We start from the raw sequence: 18414 nt of genomic DNA, 5'->3' as shown, positions 1-18414 counted from the left end.
GACGAATTATATGATTTACAAGAGATTATCAAATTTATGGTGTCGCTCTCCTGAAAACCTGTCATAGCTGAATCCCAAATTACCCAATGTTCGACGCCCTTGTTCTTTTTAGTTGTTAAAGGTTTTGAAGGTCACATGGCTTCTATGTTGAACGTGCAAATAAAACTGTACATCGCTTAGAATTGTCAGACTTCATAGACCACTTCTTCCCGTGCCTCTTAAAGAAGTGCGGGAAAGGATGACTCCGTCTGTATTTAATGTTTTTTCCTCTAAGAAAAGCTGCCACTTCCCCGAAGACCTGTTGCTTCAGGAGGGAAATTGGGAGAGGTCCTGGAGGTCTGAATGTCTGTGCTGTTGTGTTTGAGACCCTGCTTTTTGTATTGCTCTCATGAGTGTCTATTCTCTTTAAAGTGGTGTAAACAAGCAAGTATGTCTGCTGGTGTCTTGGGTGCGTATCATCATTCCATGTGTTCCATCTATGCAGACACAACCTGGCCCATTATTCTATTCATGGATCGCTGCCTCCAGATCCTGCACAAATGATTTTAGGTCACCTCCCTCTTTTCTATGTGGCACTCCTCGAATTAAAATGTTGCAGCGAGATGAACGATTCTCCAGGTCTTCTGCTTTTCTTTGTGAATAATAAACTGTTCGTCCAGGGTGATCAGGATAGCTCCATGTTCTTCCTGTTCCAAACCCATTTGGTCTTGAGTATTTTTTAGCGAGTTCACTCTATTCCCCTTGTCCTCTAACTTGTTCTAAGGGCAGATTTTGTTTCATGTCAGTGCATATTGTGCCTATCTCAGCTTCGAACTCTGCTACAAGTTGTGTTGTCAAGTGTTCTTTGATCCTGTTGTCGTCTTCTCTGGTCCTCCTTTCTGCTGTTTCTCCCATATCCACTTTGACTGCTTGGAAGGGTGCAGAGCGCTTTCCGTTTTCTTGGCAGAATTGAGTTGCAACACAGTTGTATGATAGTGCCATCCGGATTGCTACTGCCTGCCAACGTGTAGAAGGGTGCCTAGCAACCTCTACTTAGACACCAACCTGGTGCTTTGATCTCTTATTTGAAGTGCTGGTGCTTTGATGGGTAGATTAGCTTGTGAGCGAGTTTTCACCTCTGACTCGCCTTTAGCTCTTGGGGGAGGGTCATTTTCTAAAGTTAAGTGTCCTCCACCTCCTTGTCATTCCTTTTACTCTCCAGTATGGGCTTTACTCAGTTCAGTTCTATTTTCTCCACTTAAGGTCCGTGTGACTTATGCCCGCCTCATCCCTACCTTCCATAACCAGCAGCTCAGGAGTCCCCTGGGTCTTTGTTGTCTATTTTGAGCGGGCCTCTGTAATTCCTCTATTTCCCCTGATTGCACTTGTAATCCGTGACAGGACCTGTTCCTCTCTGGGTAGAACCAGACCTGCTGAAGGACTTGATTAAACAAGGAGTACACTTTGTGTGATGCCGGGCTCTCTTGAATGCTCCCTTCCAGAGCCCATGTCACTACAGTCCCCTCCCAATGTTGGTCAGTGAAGGTGTTCTATAAGGTGCTATGGCTCTCCTCCTTATTTTGCATTGCAGTGTTTAGCTTATTGTTTCAACAGATTTCCTCCTCCATTACTTGTCATCTGGCATATGTCCTGGACATCAGATCACTGTTTTTGTGGACCGTCTCTAGGTCCCTGGGTATTGGCCCACCAGTTAAATTTATTGAAATGTTGGTACCATCCTTGTGCCTCATAGCCGTAAATTACCATGAGACCTTCTACCTGCCCAAGTAGAGGTTGGGTCTTGATGTTGGTTTGTCTTCTGGGAGTGCTCGAGGGACTGTGCACTGTGCTGCAGCCGCCATCCTATTTTCTTTCCCCGTCAGCCTGGCTCTCCTCCCGCTGCGCAACCTTTTACCTCAGGGGACTCTAGTACATCCTTAGAGCTTGTGCACCCCCGTAGTCCTCTGACATGACAGGGGGCCTTTTTCAGCCTGCGGCTGGTGAGAAGCAATAGGGCTACATGTCCACCACATCTTGATTCATTCTACTCTCAAGACAAAAGATTTAGCACCAACTTGAGTTAAGGCAGTTATCCCACACCTACTTTAGTAGTATAAACTGCCAACCCAGCAAAAAGGTCAACATTTTCTTAAAGGAGACCTGAAACCAGATTAATTCATTGTCATGGAAGTCTATAAAGGAAACTTTATAGACCAGATACCGCCATAGTATCACATAGAGGAAGAATTTATGGCTTTGATTAATAGCCTGTAAGCCTGATGCTCAACAGAAATAAGCATATCTGCTATTTTACGGATCACCTCTTTGGACAACATACTAAGTAAGATGTTGCACAGGAAATAAGACGCAGAGACATGAAAGGCTGTTGGCCTCGAAGTGCAGCAGACAAAATGTGAATTCCCTGTACTTCTAGACCTGGCCTGGGTTGATTCTTACTTCATGTGACCTCTCCAGGCTGTTCTAGAGAGACAGCCTTTGTGTAGAATAATGTTTCTCATAGAAAGATAGTCTCCAGTCTGGAGTACCCACAGGAGGGGCATGAGGAGCTGTCTTCTCCTCAGTATCAGCAGCCACAATAAACAGTGATTTGGAAAGAGACAAAGGGTTGTCCTTGCCCAAAGGAACCTTCATACTCTAAAAAACAGAAACTGAAGTTACACCCTTCACCCCACCATCTACCAAATCACAGTGTTCAGGAAGACTAGTCAGCAACCCCTCTCAGAAAGACCTAATTGAATTTCTAAAGGGAGCCCTATCTCCTACGTCTGCATTTCAGTGTCTGTCTCTCCTCCCTCCTACTTCGGGAATGTGAGCAATATACTTCCACTGTCTAGGAAAACAACCTCCCTTCCATTGGGTGCATGTGAATAGGCGTGGCCTTCCAAAATGGAACCAGTAGGCCTCCATTTGTCTGTTTCACTCATACACAAAATGTATGTGCCGCACAGTCCACACACACATTATATAAACTCTGAATGCTAGCCGAAGGATTTGGGTTAGAAGCTGAATTTAACAAAAGTGGGCCAATAGGTCTCCACTCCAGTAACATAAATAAAAAAGTTCTGTTTACAGCCACTTATTCATCATAACAGTATACTGCCACCACCGCTCTGTATGCTAAATCCTTGGTATGGGATGCTAGTCCACGATCACCCAAATTAAGGGCACTTTTTCCCCCTCCAGGTCAGAAGACCGGTCAAGGACCTCGCTCATGTCAAGGAACAGGCATTGACTTTCATAAAAACACCAGATTAGCACGAGGTTAGATTCTAAATTGAAAACCAGGGTACCAGATACTCTGTTGATTACTCAGGTCGGGGGGGGGGAGGGCATGACCATGCCATGCTGGTAACCTACTTGCCCCAGCAATATATTTCAAACAGTAAAGGCTTTCTTAAAAATTAAAGTACTTTTAAATAGTCCTCTTCATCCCTGTGCACTATTGTAGTTGGCAATTTGTGGTTAAACTTGAATACAAGTACTTGTGGGCTTAGTTTCAAGGGTTTAAAGATCTTAAAGGGGCAGACTTTGTACCGTATTGCAAATATGTGAATTAGATAAATCGTTATTAATGACTCAAAATTCAGTTGTTTAACGTAGTATTTTAGCTAGAAGTGTAAAATTTATGTCAGTGTACTCATTGCTAAAATGTTGCATGTCTTTAGGTCTGGTGGTCAGATTCTTCAGTAACCTCTGTTACAAAATTGTCTACAGAAGCAACTGAATTTATCTTAAAGGTAAGAGTGCATGATTTATATTCTTTGGTATGTCTAATAGATAAGTGCAAAATTAGTTCATAATGAATATAATTTATTTAATTGTATTTGAAGGTGTAGCTAACTACATACTGAAACAAAATGCACCTACACAGAACACTCTGTAAAATGATTCAGTTTTCTTTTACAGTGAAACACAACAAAGTAGTTCCCAGTATGTAGCCTATGAGTGTGTGAAGCATTTATCTCACAACTTATTTATAAATGAGCTCAGAAAAAAATGGTTCGGGGTCTGCTACAGAGCATTGTATAGTAATTGTATGCTTCAATACTTTTTGTAGCACAGTTTTACACCATAAGAAGGACATACCCATCTAACTTCCCCAATCCCCGTACCCCTCACCAGTTCCCTGAAAAGATTCCCCACCCCCTTCCCTTCCACGTCTGCGTATCCGTATGTTAGATCTAGTCACTCTCATTCTAGTCCCGGAAGCTGCGATATTGGGATGTATTAACTAAGCCTATAACCCGCTATCTCCATGGACAAGTAAGTAATCTTTAATCTCTGTTGAAGTAGTTCAATACCGTTTTCCAAAGCACAGTAAATTGATCATGTATCCAGTATTTCTGATGGATACTTCTGCCAGAAGATTCTCTCCTACGTCAGCGAGGACATCAGAATACAGCTCTGCACTCGACTCCGCGCGATGTTATCGGAGCAATAAGAAGACTGCGTCGGCGTGCTGACCTCCGTTCCCTTTTTTCCACGCCATCGACATAATGGTTTATCCAGTGTTAGGGGTGTCTTTCATAGATTCACATGCCTGAATCATTCCCCGTCGTCGAGACGGGAGCCTCCGGTACATAGAAAAGTAATGTCCTATAGACATACATAGAGAAAAATAGGCCTAAGGGCCTCACCTTAGTAGCCTATCCTTGTCCTTATGTAAAAAGGACCAAACTCTTAGAGCCAGCCAATCGGCTATCACCTCCCTCTAGAACCTTCCTGACAGGAGCCTTAGTCTCTCAGATTTTCTACCGCACGTTGTGCTAGGGAGTCTCCAACCTGAGTTCTCCTCAGGATCTCTTCAAAACCAACTTGTTCACTTTTTAAAGTGAGCTCTTTCTCCAAAATCTCGAACAGGATTACTTCAAACCCTTCTCATTGCAGTAAGTGATTTATTTCTTCAGAATTCTGGCATGTCAGAATCCCAGAAGAAAGCCCTTTTCAGGGCCTGTTCTTCATGTGGGAAGAAAAGGCTACATGTGGAAGACAAGCATGACCTGTGCTTATATTGCCTTTATCCTGACCACATACCTAAAGACTGTAAGATATGTAGGTCTTTCCCTAACAAGACCTTGAGGGACAGAGAAGGTCGACTGCTCATCTGGCTGGACAGGCTTAAAAAGAGGGAAAATGTGGATTCCTCAGAGGGAAGCTTTTCCATGACCTCAGAAGTCTCCCTGAAGAGGCCAAGGGTGGAGTCCCCTGGCCCCTCAGACACTCCTCCTAGGAAGGTACAAAAGAAGTCTTCAGAGGCAAGATCGACAAAATCTTCAGTGTCTGATAAGGGCTCTCAGGCCTTTAAGAAGCCTACGCAGTCATCCAGTAAGCTTGCGACATCCTCGACGCAAAAAAGAGTTGTGACGCCAGTTTCCGTCTCCACAGCGGCGTCGACTGTGTCGACGACGACAGCGTCGTCGGTTTTCTCATCGACGACGACCACTCCTTCATCGTCGTCAGCTGGTAAACCTATTCCATCTATAATACTGCTGAAGCCATCGTCGACGAAGACCTCGTCGACGACGAAGATGGGCACGTCGACGACGACGAGTCCGCCGTCGACGGGAGAGTCGACGACGAAGACGTCGACGACTAAGACGTCATCGACGAAGACGTCGACGACGAAGACGTCATCGACGAGCGCATCGTCGACGAAGACATCGTCGACGAAGAAAGTATCGTCTACGCGAGGGTACCGTCGACGGGGGGATCGTCGACGGAATTAGTCATTGTCGAACCGTGGAAGAAATCCAAGCTGATAGAAACGTCGTCTTGGACCCTATCACCGTCGACAACACCAGGGACGACGGCAGGGGCTCCTGCAAAAGGTCCTGTGTCTGGCAAACTGACTAAGAAGCAGATTACACCAGAAACAACGTCACCAAGTAAGGTGCAAAGTCATTTGCCCACGGAGATTCTCCAGAGTGAAGAATCTGAAGAAGAACTCCTGGAACAGGCTACTTCACTTTCAGACCTTCATGTGAAATGTCAGAGCACAGACGAAGAACAGGAGGAGATGAGCTACCAGGAACACTCTTTCCAAGCTCATGTTCGTACAGATGTTACCCCGATGGTATGCCTTCCTGCTTCAATTGTGGATGACCTTAAACACCTTATCCGGGACTACAAACAGAGCTTCCCGGAAGCACCGACAACTGAGACAGGGGGCCCGACGCCTGCTACAGATACACCAGCGGCAGCCCCAAAACAGACACGGCCAAATACTCAGGCCCACCATGAGAAAGTGCCACCTCAGGTGATAGACTAATCAGATGAGGAGGCTGAGAAAATGGAAGAGGGTGAAGTCCAAGAGGATCAGACGGATCACGAAGAGGACGAAGAGTATGTGGCAGCTTCCCCAGCTTCACCCCAACCGGCCAGTCAGATTCACCGCCAGTGGACATTGGCGGTTTCCATAGAATAGTGGAACGAGCAGCGAAACGATTTCATATGGAGATGGAATCGACTGAGACCGAGTGCTTCTTATATGACTTTAAGGAGCAAACAAAGAAGATAACGAAATCTATCCCAATAATAGACTTTCTCTGGGACCAGGGAAAGAAACTGATGATGACGCCGGCCTCTGTACCTGCGGTGGTTCCACGCCTGGATAAGAAATACAAGGCTCCCACCAAGGCGGCAGCTTGCTTTAATGGGCACCCGAAACCAGATTCGGTTGTAACCCAGGCGGCCCAAAAGAATTCTCGCAACCCTTCCTCTCCTTTGTCAGCCCCACCGGACAAGGAAGGAAGTTGGACACCATCGGTAAACGGTTTACAACGACATCGGCCATGACCATCAGGGTGGCCAACTCCATAGCCCTGTTAGGGCGTTATAATCGCCAGCTTTGGGAAGATATAGTCCCATATATAGCGGAACTGCCAGATACAGTTCAAGAGGAGGTCAAGGCACTACTTACGGAGGGTCAAACCTCGGCAGCTGAGATCATTGATTGTGCCATAGATGGAGCCATGACAGGCTTTCGTCAACTAGCTGGGGCAGCAGTCCTGCGCCGTCAGGGATGGCTTAAGGCAACATCATTCAGACAAGAAGTGCAGACGAAGGTGCTGGACATGCCCTTCGACGGCCAACACCTTTTCGGAGACAAAATTGACGAGGCGCTCCAAACAATCAAAAAAGACACTGATACTGCTTGAGCACTTGGTACTTTGCAGGCAAGGAACCAGTCCTTTCGAGGTAACAGATCCAGGGGCCAGTCCTCCTACAGGGGGTCCTTTCAAAATAGGTCCTCGTATTCCTATCAAAATAAATCCCAGTACCAACAGAAGCAGCAACAAGGCCGTCAGACTTCTTACGGGAGATCAAACTTCCGGGGCAAAAACCAGAGGAGGGGCACTGGCGGACGCCAGTGACAGATTACTCCAGCGAGTCCAGCAACTATATCCCTCATTAAAGATTGGAGGAAAATTGACCCATTTCCTAGACAATTGGCATCTCATCACCACAGATCGTTGGGTACTCCAGTTAATGAGATTCGGCCATTCCCTGGAATTCACCACCATCCCACCTGCAACACCTCCCCGCAGGCTTCCGCACAAACATCTACGACTGCTGCTCCAGGAAATATCTGCGATGTTGAAGAAAGGAGCGATAGAGAGAGTTCCATAGTCTCAAAGAGGGAGGGGATTCTATTCCCGCTTCTTTCTTATACGCAAGAAGGAGAAAAAGTGGAGGCCCATACTAGACCTCAGAGTACTCAACTCTTTCCTGAAGAGTCAGTCGTTCAGGATGGTGACGATCCAAGAAATACTAGGCATGCTGGAACAAGGAGACTTTAGGACATCTTTGGATCTCCAGGATGCTTACTACCACATCCCGATACTCAAGGGGCACAGAAAATTCCTGAGGTTCGAGGTGGCAGGACAGCATTACCAATTCAAAGTCCTAACGTTTGGCCTCAAATCCGCACCGCGGATTTTCACCAAGTGCCTTTCACCTGTGGCAGCTTTTCTGTGTCAAATGGGTCACCAGGTCTTCCCCTACCTCGACGACTGGCTGGTAAAAGCACCTTCAGCTGCAGGCGCGACCGAATCCTCCAACGCCTGCACCAATCTCTTTCAGCAGCTAGGATTGACTCTCAATCACGAGAAATCCTGCATGACCCAACAAGGAACATCACCTTTCTTGGGGCGACCTTAAACACAGAATGCGCAAGAGCATTTCCTTCAAAGGAAAGAAAAAACAAGATAATATCTCTGGCCACGGCTGTGGCGTCAAGGAGGTCCCTAAGAGTTCGAATTTACAAATCACTCCTAGGCATGATGTCTTCTTGTATACTCCTCATCCCGCACTGCAGACTCAGGATGCGCCCATTGCAAGAAGCCCTCACAAACCAATGGACACAGAGTACAGGTTCTTTCGAAGACATAGTAAAGATAACACCACAAATGTCCAAGAGCCTGGAATGGTGGAAAAATCACAAGAATCTGTCTGTAGGGCTGCCATTCCTACTTCCAGCAGCACCTCTGGTGATCACCACGGATGCATCCCTGGCAGGCTGGGGAGCTGTTCTCCAGGACCTTCAAATAAACGGCAAATGGACACATCAGGAGAAACAACTCCATATAAATCTTCTAGAACTGAGAGCCGTGTATCTGGCACTGAAAGCCTTTCTACCACGCATCCAGAACTCCCAGGTGCTCGTCAGAACGGACAACACCACGACGATGCACTATCTCAACAAGCAGGGAGGAACGAGTTCGCTCACTCTATCACGCGAATCGCAAAAGATTTGGAACTGGCTTGTACTCCATGGGATCACGCTCAAAGCGGACTATGTCCCGGGCAAGGACAACACCATTGCGGACGCCCTAAGCAGGCAGAAATCCCTCTCCCACGAATGGGAGCTCGACGAGGGTACGCTGGATCACATATTCTCAGAATGGGGAGTCCCAGGAATCGACCTGTTTGCCACCAAGGAGAACGCCAAATGCCCAAACTATGCAAGCTGGCGTCCCCAACCAAGGTCACTCGGAAATGCTCTTTCCATCGGTTGGTTCAGCGTATTTGCGTACGCTTTTCCGCCATTTCCGATGATTCCCAGGGTTCTCAGGAAGATGAAGGCGAAGCCTTGTACCCTGATCCTAATTGCCCCGTTCTGGCCGAGGCAGCACTGGTTCTCGGATCTTCACCGCCTCTCCATCAGGACACCGATTCGTCTGAAGCAGCACCCGAACCTGCTGACAATGTCCAACGGGCAGGTGCTGCACCTGAACCTACAATCGCTCAGGTTATCGGCCTGGCTCCTGAGCACAGAGAGTTCTGTCATCTAAACATCCCGCAGGAATGCAGGGATGTGCTGGCAAAAGCAAGAGCGGACAGTACCAACAGGACGTACTCTCTAAAATGGAAACGGTTCTGCATATGGTGTTTAGAGAACGGCCTGAGACCACTCCATATCACACCGAACAGATATTGCCATATCTACTGCACTTGGCACAGTCAGGTTTGGCGCACGCATCTATAAAGGTGCATCTGGCATCCATTTCACGATTCACCAGGACTTCCAAGGGACCGTCTCTTTGGTCCAATAGACTTATCAAGCAATTCCTAAAGGGACTATATAGATCCTTCCCAAGACCTAGAAGGGTCCCACCGTCATGGCACCTCAATTTAGTCCTCACCCAACTCATGAAGCACCCCTTTGAGCCCATTCATAGAGCACCCATCAAGTACATCTCATGGAAGACGGCTCTGCTGCTCGCTCTAACGTCTGCCAGGAGAGTCAGCGAGCTACAGGCTCTATCCATTCAGGAACCCTTCATGCAGTTCAAACAGGACAGGGTGGTGCGGAGGACAAATCCCAAGTTCATTCCGAAAGTGCCTTCAGACTTCCACCTTAATGAGCCGGTGGTTCTACGTTCCTTCTTTGCGAACCCTACCACCGTAGCAGAAAGAACGCTGCACTCCTTGGACCTCAAAAGGTGTATAAAGTTTTACATGGACAAGACAAGGAGCTTCAGGAAGTCATCACAGCTATTTGTGGCCTACAGTAGGCCAAGGATGGGTATGCCTCTAACGAAACAGAGCATCTCCAGGTGGATCTCCTCAGCGATAGCATTCTGCCATGACAAGGCCGGACGGCCTTTGAGTGCTAATGTTCAAGCGCATTCCACCAGAGCAATGTCCACATCAGCAGCGCTTTTCGCTGGAGTGCCGATTTTGGACATATGTAGAGCGGCGACGTGGAACTCACCGCACACCTTCTCCAGACACTACTGCCTGGATGCTGAACTTATGCAGGATGCAGCAGTGGGCCAGGCGGTGCTTCGCCATCTATTCCAGTGAGGTGAGCCTTCCAACATCCCGCCATCCTGGTATGCACATCTCTTACTGATATGATATATTGATGTATGCTACTGTTTCAGAGTCGCAGGATAATAAGTGTATTATCTAAAATGACTATATAACATGATTAGATCAGAAATGTGCATAATATATGGCTGACTACTCTGATTCAGGCATGTGAATCTATGAAAGACACCCCTAATACTGGATAAGAAACGCGTTACTTACCTGTAACAGCAGTTATCCAGTATTGGTGTCTTTCATAGATTCACATGCAACCCTCCCGCCTCCCCTGGAAGGACTCACGTTCTCTCTAACTATATTACGCCTACCTAGCTTGGTGCGTACGAAAATCTGAGACTGAGGCTCCTGTCAGGAAGGTTCTAGAGGGAGGTGATAGCCGATTGGCTGGCTCTAAGAGTTTGGTCCTTTTTACATAAGGACAAGGATAGGCTACTAAGGTGAGGCCCTTAGGCCTATTTTTCTCTATGTATGTCTATAGGACATTACTCTTCTATGTACCGGAGGCTCCCGTCTCGACGACGGGGAATGATTCAGGCATGTGAATCTATGAAAGACACCAATACTAGATAACTGCTGTTACAGGTAAGTAACGCGTTTCTTTTCCTAGGCTCTCCATATTGTGGGAGATTTCTTCTTTATTTATGGTGCAACTTTGTTGCAGGTGAAGATGTCTATTTAATGAAAGTCAGGATTCAAGCCATGCAAGAAATGCAAGGGTCAAATGTCCATCACTGACCCATACGAAGATTGCCCTTGGTGCTTGTCGTCTGATCATGATGTTGATGCCTGCTCGCCGTGTCAGCAGATGAACATGAAGGCTTTAGAAGAAAGGGAGGCAAAGCTTTTCATGGCAAAGGCTAAAATGCAGAAGAGAAGTCATCGAAGGTCGCGGCCTCGATCCGTGTCCACGTCGCCCCATACTTCGAGGTCGTCCAAACGGGAACAAGAACAAGCGGCGCCATGGTTCTCTACGTCGCTTTTCCAGGGATAGTTCACTGATGTCTCTGACCACGGGTCCTATGACTCGTGAGGGAAGAGTGGCATTATCTCTGACTCCATCTCCAGTGGTGCCTTTGGGTCCAAGGCTGGCGCCTCCGAATGAAAGGCCTCTTCTGGAGCCAAATTCGGATCCTGTGGTTCCTGTAAAGCCTCTGCCACCATTACCGCCCAACCAAGAACCGGAATATCCAGGATCCCGACTAAGTTTAGCATGTTTGCAAGGACTGTGACTCCATCTGGTATGCCACCTGGCCCCATGTGTCCACTTTCATTCTCTTTAGGAGGCTTTAAAATAGGCACCTTTTATTCCGGTGAGCTGGCCTCCGTCGGCTTTGAGACAACTGATGCTGTTGGCAGTGCAAGAAGAGCAAGAGTTTTTGACTCCGATTGATCCTTCATTGGTGCTGTCTGGATCTGAAATGGTGCTGTGTCGCCCGGAACCAATTCCACGTCTTCTGAACACTCACCGGCATTGTTGTCGAAGTCACCGATGGCACTTCTGGTGCCGCCAACTCCAAAGATAAAGTCTTGAAGAGCGGCTCAGAGGCTTTTGGAGAAAGAGTGGTATTTGTGTGAAAATCATTATGTTAAAGAGGGTGAGACTGCGGTTTTGGCTCCAGATTTTGAAGGACTGAAGGTGGCAAGCAGTCTGGATACCTCTCCATAGTGGGAATTGCCCCCCAAAGGGTATTGTGCCACCTGAGATGACATCTTTTCACTATGTGATCAGGAAGGTGGCAGAAATGTTAGAGTTGCTTCTACCTTCTGCTGAGTTGAAGTCAAATGTATTGACTGAGGTGCTTGATTCGCCCACGTCATCATTTGAGCCGCTGTTGCCATTTAATGAGGCTCTCCTACTCTATCCTTGAAATATGGCAAAAGGCTCTGTCTTAAGCAGTAGTGTCAAGGTCCATTGTCAGAAAGTACAAGCCAGCTCCAGGGGCTCCATTGTTTTTTTCGACCCATCCCGTGCCTGAAAGCGGTACCACAGGCTTCTTGTTTCACCAAACTGTCGCCTGGCTGTTGCTCTAAGGAGATGCCGCAATCCGCCAAGAAAGTCTTCTCCGGTAGTATGGCTCTAGAATCAACCAATGCGACATGTTTATTAGGGCGCTACGTTCATGCTTTAATGAACTCGACAAGGGAGATAGTTCCGAAGTTGCCTGGGGATCCCTAAGGACGTTTTTAGGAGCTCCTGAATGATACTCAAGCAACTGCTCGCCTGGTGATAGTCTGGTCTGGACACACCTGACTCTGTGGTTAAGGCTATGGGTTCCTCTGTTGCCACAAAGAGACACGCCTAGTTGGGCTTCTTGCCAGGCGTACAGGCAATAATGGCTTTGCGCTTCGATGGCTAATGACTGTTTGGTGCCAAGGTGAATGATTCTCCTTTGTAAAGATTTAAAGACTGTAAAGCAACTGCGAGGTCCTTGAGTCTTCAGTAGCAACCTAAGGAAAACAGACAGTTCTGTAGGTTTTTGGGTTTCAGATGGAACTTGTCCTTTCAAAGGGAGAAGTTTGCAGCAACATCAGCAGGCATCCAATCCCCTTTACTGAATCCACAGAGAAAGGGGCAGATGTCGTCGGGGTGGATCTGCCTATCAACCATCTTCCTCCTCCTCCCAAGTCAATGTTGTAGAAAAGCAGTTCTTGCTTCTAGCTTCACCATCTTAGAACATGCTTGTCCAATGGGAGGACGGGTGGCCTATTTTCGGACTCGCTGGCGGTCTGTCACTGAAGACCTCTGATTTTTAGACATTGTAGATAATGGGTATGCCCTACCCTTCCAAGAATATCCCCCTCCCTTTCCTTCCCAGCAAGGGCTGTGCTCTGAAGAGCATCTTCTACTCCTCCATCAGGAGGTGGAAATCCTGCTTCAGAAGGGCTCAATAGAATTGGTTCCAGAGCAGACACTGGGTCAGGGATGTTCTTCTCAATACTTTCTGATTCCCAAAAGGGCGGTCGTTCAATACCCAAAAAGGGCGGTTGTTTACGGCCGAACCTCAACCTCAGGATTTTGAACTTGTTCCTCAAGCTGGAAAACTTCAAAAAGCTCAACCTGGCACAGGTGCTTCATGTGCTGGAGAAGGAAGACTGGGTGGTTTTGATCTCTGCACATCCTTTTCATAGGAGCACTACTGGACACTGCATTGGGTTGTGCCACCCCACCTCCTCAGAGAATTTAGGACATTCAGGCTATGATTCAGCTGTTTCAGAACTGAGCTTTGATTCCAGTCCTGAAGGTCTTGCTCCTGCTTGGTCTGTATGCCTCCTGCATTCTGTTGGTCACCATGCAAGCTGGTACATGAGGGCTCTTCACAAGTTCCTCCGCAGGCAGTGATTTCAGAACAAGGGAGATCTCAAGGAGTTGTCAAGATCTCCAGAGAGACTGCAGCGGCTCTTGAATGGTGGGGGGTGCCTGGCAATCTGTCTCAAAGGAAGCAGTTTCTCCTTCCTCCTCTGGTGGCTACAGTAATGACGGATCCCGCCACTCTAGGGTGGGGAGCTCATCTGGGGGAGTTGGAGATCAAAGGTCTTTGGTCTCCACAGGAAAGATTGATGCCTATCAATCTTCTGGAATTGCAGGCTCTACATCTGGCTCTCAAGGCCTTCCTCCCTTCCCTGCGCTGGTGGGTAATTCAAGTCTTAACAGACAACACTTCCATGATGTGGTATATAAACAAACAGGGAGGAGTAGGCTAGTATCTTCTGTGCAGAGAAACTCTGCGACTCTGGTCCTCAGCTCAGGACCATCAGTTTTGAGTCCCCGCAAATCACTTGGCCGGAATTCTGAGTGTACGTGCTGACCGTCTCAGTCGGCACTGTTTAACTGATCACGAGTGGCGTCTCCATCCGGAATTGGTTGAGCACATTTTTGGGCTGCCCTTAAAACTGGGACTTTGAAAACAGAGCTTTGTGCATGACTTTTTCTGTAGGCAGTAATAGCTGCCAAATGGATTTTAATAGAAGGAAATTATAAACCAGATTTGGCTGAATTAAGTAAGTATGGAATTCAAGCTTCTTTTTGCCACGTAGTTGGGTTAATGTTTTTGTCAGGCGACCAGATAACGAATCTCTTTCGTTTTTAAAAGAATAAGAAGTTTGTTTTGAAAAATATGTCGATAAACTATCTAGAAGATCATAACCTCTTGGAAACGAACAAACTGGTTTTAGACCTGCACATGGTACAGAAACAGCACTGATCCTAGCCATCGATGAGCTCCATATGATGGTTGACCGAGGTCAAGCAGTTGTCCTGATATTGCTTGTCTTGTCAGCCACGTTTAGCATGGTCAACCATCAAATACTTCTATCCAGATTAGCAGATAGTGGTGTGGATTGGACACTATCAAAGTGCTTTGACTCTTCCCTCTCAAAGTGAACCCGAAAAATCTCACTATCCCCTTTCTATTCAGATTTGTAAAAAATCCGAACACAGGGAACTTGCCTGATCCTCTTTAATATTTATTTACGCCCATTGGTGACCATTATCCAATCGTACGGCATTAGCTTTGTGAACTATGCCGGTGATACGCAGCTGATCCTTTCGTTAGATAGTGATAGGCACACTTGACTAGAAGCGTTCCATAACTATCTGAGAGAGATGGCTGAATATTTGAAAAGCAACTTACAAAAATTCAATTGTTAGAAAACTGAATTTTTATTTTGCTTGCCCTCTAAAGTCCCTTGTATACTCCTGAACAATTTCTGGCCTTCGACAAGCACAGGCAACTTAGAAACCTCAAAGTCAGTGCGTAATTTGGGACTATATATATTGATGACAAGCTGTCTATGGAAGCACATGTCAATAAGACAGTAGTTACATGTTTTGGACTACTCCGGAACCTATGGAAAATTGTACCACTACTGCCACAGCCAGCAAGAAAACTAGTGGTGCAAAGCACAGTTCTAAGCAGAATTAATTACTGCAAAGGGCTGCTATTTTGAGCTCCAGACTACTTAATAAAAAGGCTATAGAGAGTGCAAGTAGCAGTGGCAAAACTTGCATTAGATAAACCTAGACATGCCTCTTCTTCTGGCACCCTTAAGGAACTCCACTGGCTTCCAGTGATAGAGCGGATCACTTTTAAACCATTGTGTATTGTGTAAAAGGCAAATAAGGAAACCGGAACCAGGCTACTACAAAGAAAATTCAAACGTCACATTCCAGCAAGGAACCTACGCTCCTCCTCAGCCAATCTATTATGTATTCTGAAATTTCGTAAAGTGAGATATGAAGGCCGGGTGTTCTCAGTGAGGGCAGCCCAGCTATGGAACAAGCTGCCAGTTCCTTTAAGAGCTAGTAAGAGCCTCCTTCAGTTTAAGAAGGATCTGAAAACCTACCTCTTTCCCAAATAGCCATCTGTGTGCTAGGAAGATAGATTCAAAGGATGTATCTTAGAGATGGAGTGAAAAGTGTTTTTCTGTGGTTGATCTAGTTGTTGGAAAGGTTTAACTGAGCACGGGGATACCTTTTTTAGGCAAAAGTCACGCTTTATAAGTGCAATTGATAAAAATAAGTTTGCGTTTAGGTTCTTTATGCATTTTCATTCATTCTTATAGAAAATTCAATGTCCATATTGTACGAGTTCAGGAGCAATGCTGCCAAACTCAGAGGAAAGGTTGGGATGAACCACCTGGCCTTCGAACTTCATGAGAAAGTCCAGTCTGCACGGCAGTTAAGTGTGTGGGTGATCCGACATGTGAAGCAGATCTGTGAACCACCACTATCTGGGCCACTCTGGAGCTATCGGTATCATTCTGGCCTTCGAGTAAGACAACTTGATGATCACTCTTGGAATTAGAGGTATCGGTGGAAAAGGGTAGAAAAATTTGCTAGATCAGTCCGTCCAGAGGGCATTTCCCATTGTCCCTGGTATGTAAACTCTTGAGGCGAAGTCTGGCCATTTTTGGTTTGTTTGCGGTTGCAAAGATATCTATGAGGAAAACCCCAGGCGCAGAAGACATCATGAACAACGGTGTGTTTTAGTACCCACCTTTTTTTCAATCAAACCTGTTGAGGGAGCCTGCTTGTGTAGTCTTGACACCCGGTAGATGGACTGCAGTGATCCCAAGGTTCCTGGCCAGTAGCCAATTTCAATATTGTTTGGCCTTCCAGAAATAAGGCTCTGGATCTTGTTCCTCCTTATTTGTACGATACTACGTAGTTGTTTGTTGTCGGTCTGAATAAAAAGGGAGTCCATCTTGAAGAACAGCTGGAAAGATTTCTGGGCCAAATGTACTAACCTTAGCTCCAGAAGGTTGATATGATAAACATTTCTTTCGTGAACCATGATCCCTATATGTGAAGGTGATCCATGTGTGCACCCCAACCTGACAGAGAGGCATCGCCCACTATTGTTTGTGTTGGAACTTCCTTATAAAAAGACATTCCTTGGAGGGGATTTTTTGAGTGCACCACCATTTGAGAGATTGTTTCGCTTTTGAGGGAGACAGTGATCTTGTCCTCCCAATTGCTTGCGCATTGCCTTCACTTGTCTTCCAGACTCTCTTGTAGTGGTCTCATCTGGAGACAGGCATTTGGAGTTAGAAAAATGCAGGATGCCATTGAGCCCAGAAGAGAAGACACTTGTCTCACAGTTGGATGGGAAACTTTCATGAGAACTACATTTTCTATTTAGGGATAAGTCTCTCCTCCGAAAGATCCACTTTTGCTTTTATGGTAGCAAGAGTTGTCCCTAGGTAATGAAGAGATTGTACTGACTGTATTGATTTTTGGTGATTGATGTGTAGACCTAATCCATTGAGAGTAGAGAAGGCTACTTGATATTGTTTTAGAGCTCGTTGGTGCATTGATGCCTTGATAAGCCAGTTGTCTAGATAGCGCTAGACTAATATTGTGAACTTCCTGAGATGTGCAGCGACCAGGGCCATGCACTTTGTAAAGGTTATGCGGGCTGATTTGAGGCCATAGGGAGTACTTTGTGCTGGTTATGGTTGTGTCCTACCACGAATTTCAGGAATTTGTGGTGCTTTGTGGCTTTTGGATGGTGAAATTGCACAAGCTGAAAATCTGTGGAACAGAGTCAGTCTCCTTGATGGATTATTGGATAAACTTTGATATAATGCTAGCATTCTGAATTGTTCCCTCTGTATCAGTTTGTTTGCGACTTTCAGATCTAGTATAGGTCTGAATTTGTTTCTTTGCCCTTTGTTTTTTTACCAAAAAGTAACCGGAATACATTCCCTTTCCTCTTTGGGGAACAGGTACAGGCTCCACCCCAGGCTTTTGAAGAAGAATGTTCACTTCCAATTGTAGCATTTCCTGATGTCAGTTGGATGATTTTGGTGGAATGTCTAGTGGAGGACTGATAAATCTAAGACCGTTCCCATTCCGGACAATATTCAGTACCCAAGTGTCTTTTATGATGGAAGTGCACTCTGTTAGATATTTAGTAATACTTGCCCATACCAGAGTGGATAAAGGAAGAAGGGGAAGCAGCTGCTCCTTGTTTGGAACGGGCAGTAGGTCTGCCTGCTCGAAGCATTTGGTGACTGCCTCTTCCTTTTGGTTGACGTCTCTGATGTTGTTGAAAAGGTATTTGTTGTGGTTGGTAGGGTGTCCTTGGAACCACTGAGAGGGTTGACCCCTTTGAAAATAACCTTTCTTATCAGACCTGTATGGATATTTTTTCTGCTCTTTTTATTTTTCCAGACCAACTGTTTCAAGGTCTCCATTTCAGTTTTCATAAGAGTCATCCCGTCGTCTGTATTGGCTCCAGAATAGTGGTTTCAGAAAAATGTAGGTTGATAATTTTGAGATTGCTGTTTCAAAGCTGTTAAACAAACCAAAAATGCCACCTGAGTGCTAATCCGTAGCAATAATCATGTGCTGCTGACAAAGAAGAATCAGCAGTAGCCTGATTATCTGGTTATAGACCATTATGCTTTCATTCATAATCTCTATAAAATTCTCCCTACAATATCTTTGCAGGTCATTCACAAATTGTTGTAGGTTGTCCCATAAAGACCTGTCATATTTGCCCAGGTTGGCAATTGCACTCGCAGATTTCATGTGCTTAGCTGTTGTACCACATGCTTCGTACTATACAGAGTCCAGTT

The 18414-nt window shown here is 46.1% G+C and overlaps 1 protein-coding gene across 1 annotated transcript in view; it reads left to right on the top strand.

The window, feature by feature from the left end:
• ZCCHC14 (zinc finger CCHC-type containing 14) overlaps positions 1-18414 on the top strand; it is a 799037-nt gene that overhangs the window by 272634 nt on the left and 507989 nt on the right. Inside the window, exon 4 of the mRNA XM_078670582.1 lies at positions 3666-3737. Coding sequence (XP_078526708.1) covers positions 3666-3737 — 72 coding nt within the window. The remainder of the gene's footprint in view (positions 1-3665; positions 3738-18414) is intronic.

Source organism: Lissotriton helveticus, chromosome 12 (assembly GCF_964261635.1).
Source record: "Lissotriton helveticus chromosome 12, aLisHel1.1, whole genome shotgun sequence".
In the NCBI taxonomy this organism is placed as follows: domain Eukaryota; kingdom Metazoa; phylum Chordata; class Amphibia; order Caudata; family Salamandridae; genus Lissotriton; species Lissotriton helveticus.
The sequence above is the reverse complement of the archived record's forward strand: the minus strand, read 5'-3'. Positions and strand labels throughout refer to the sequence as shown.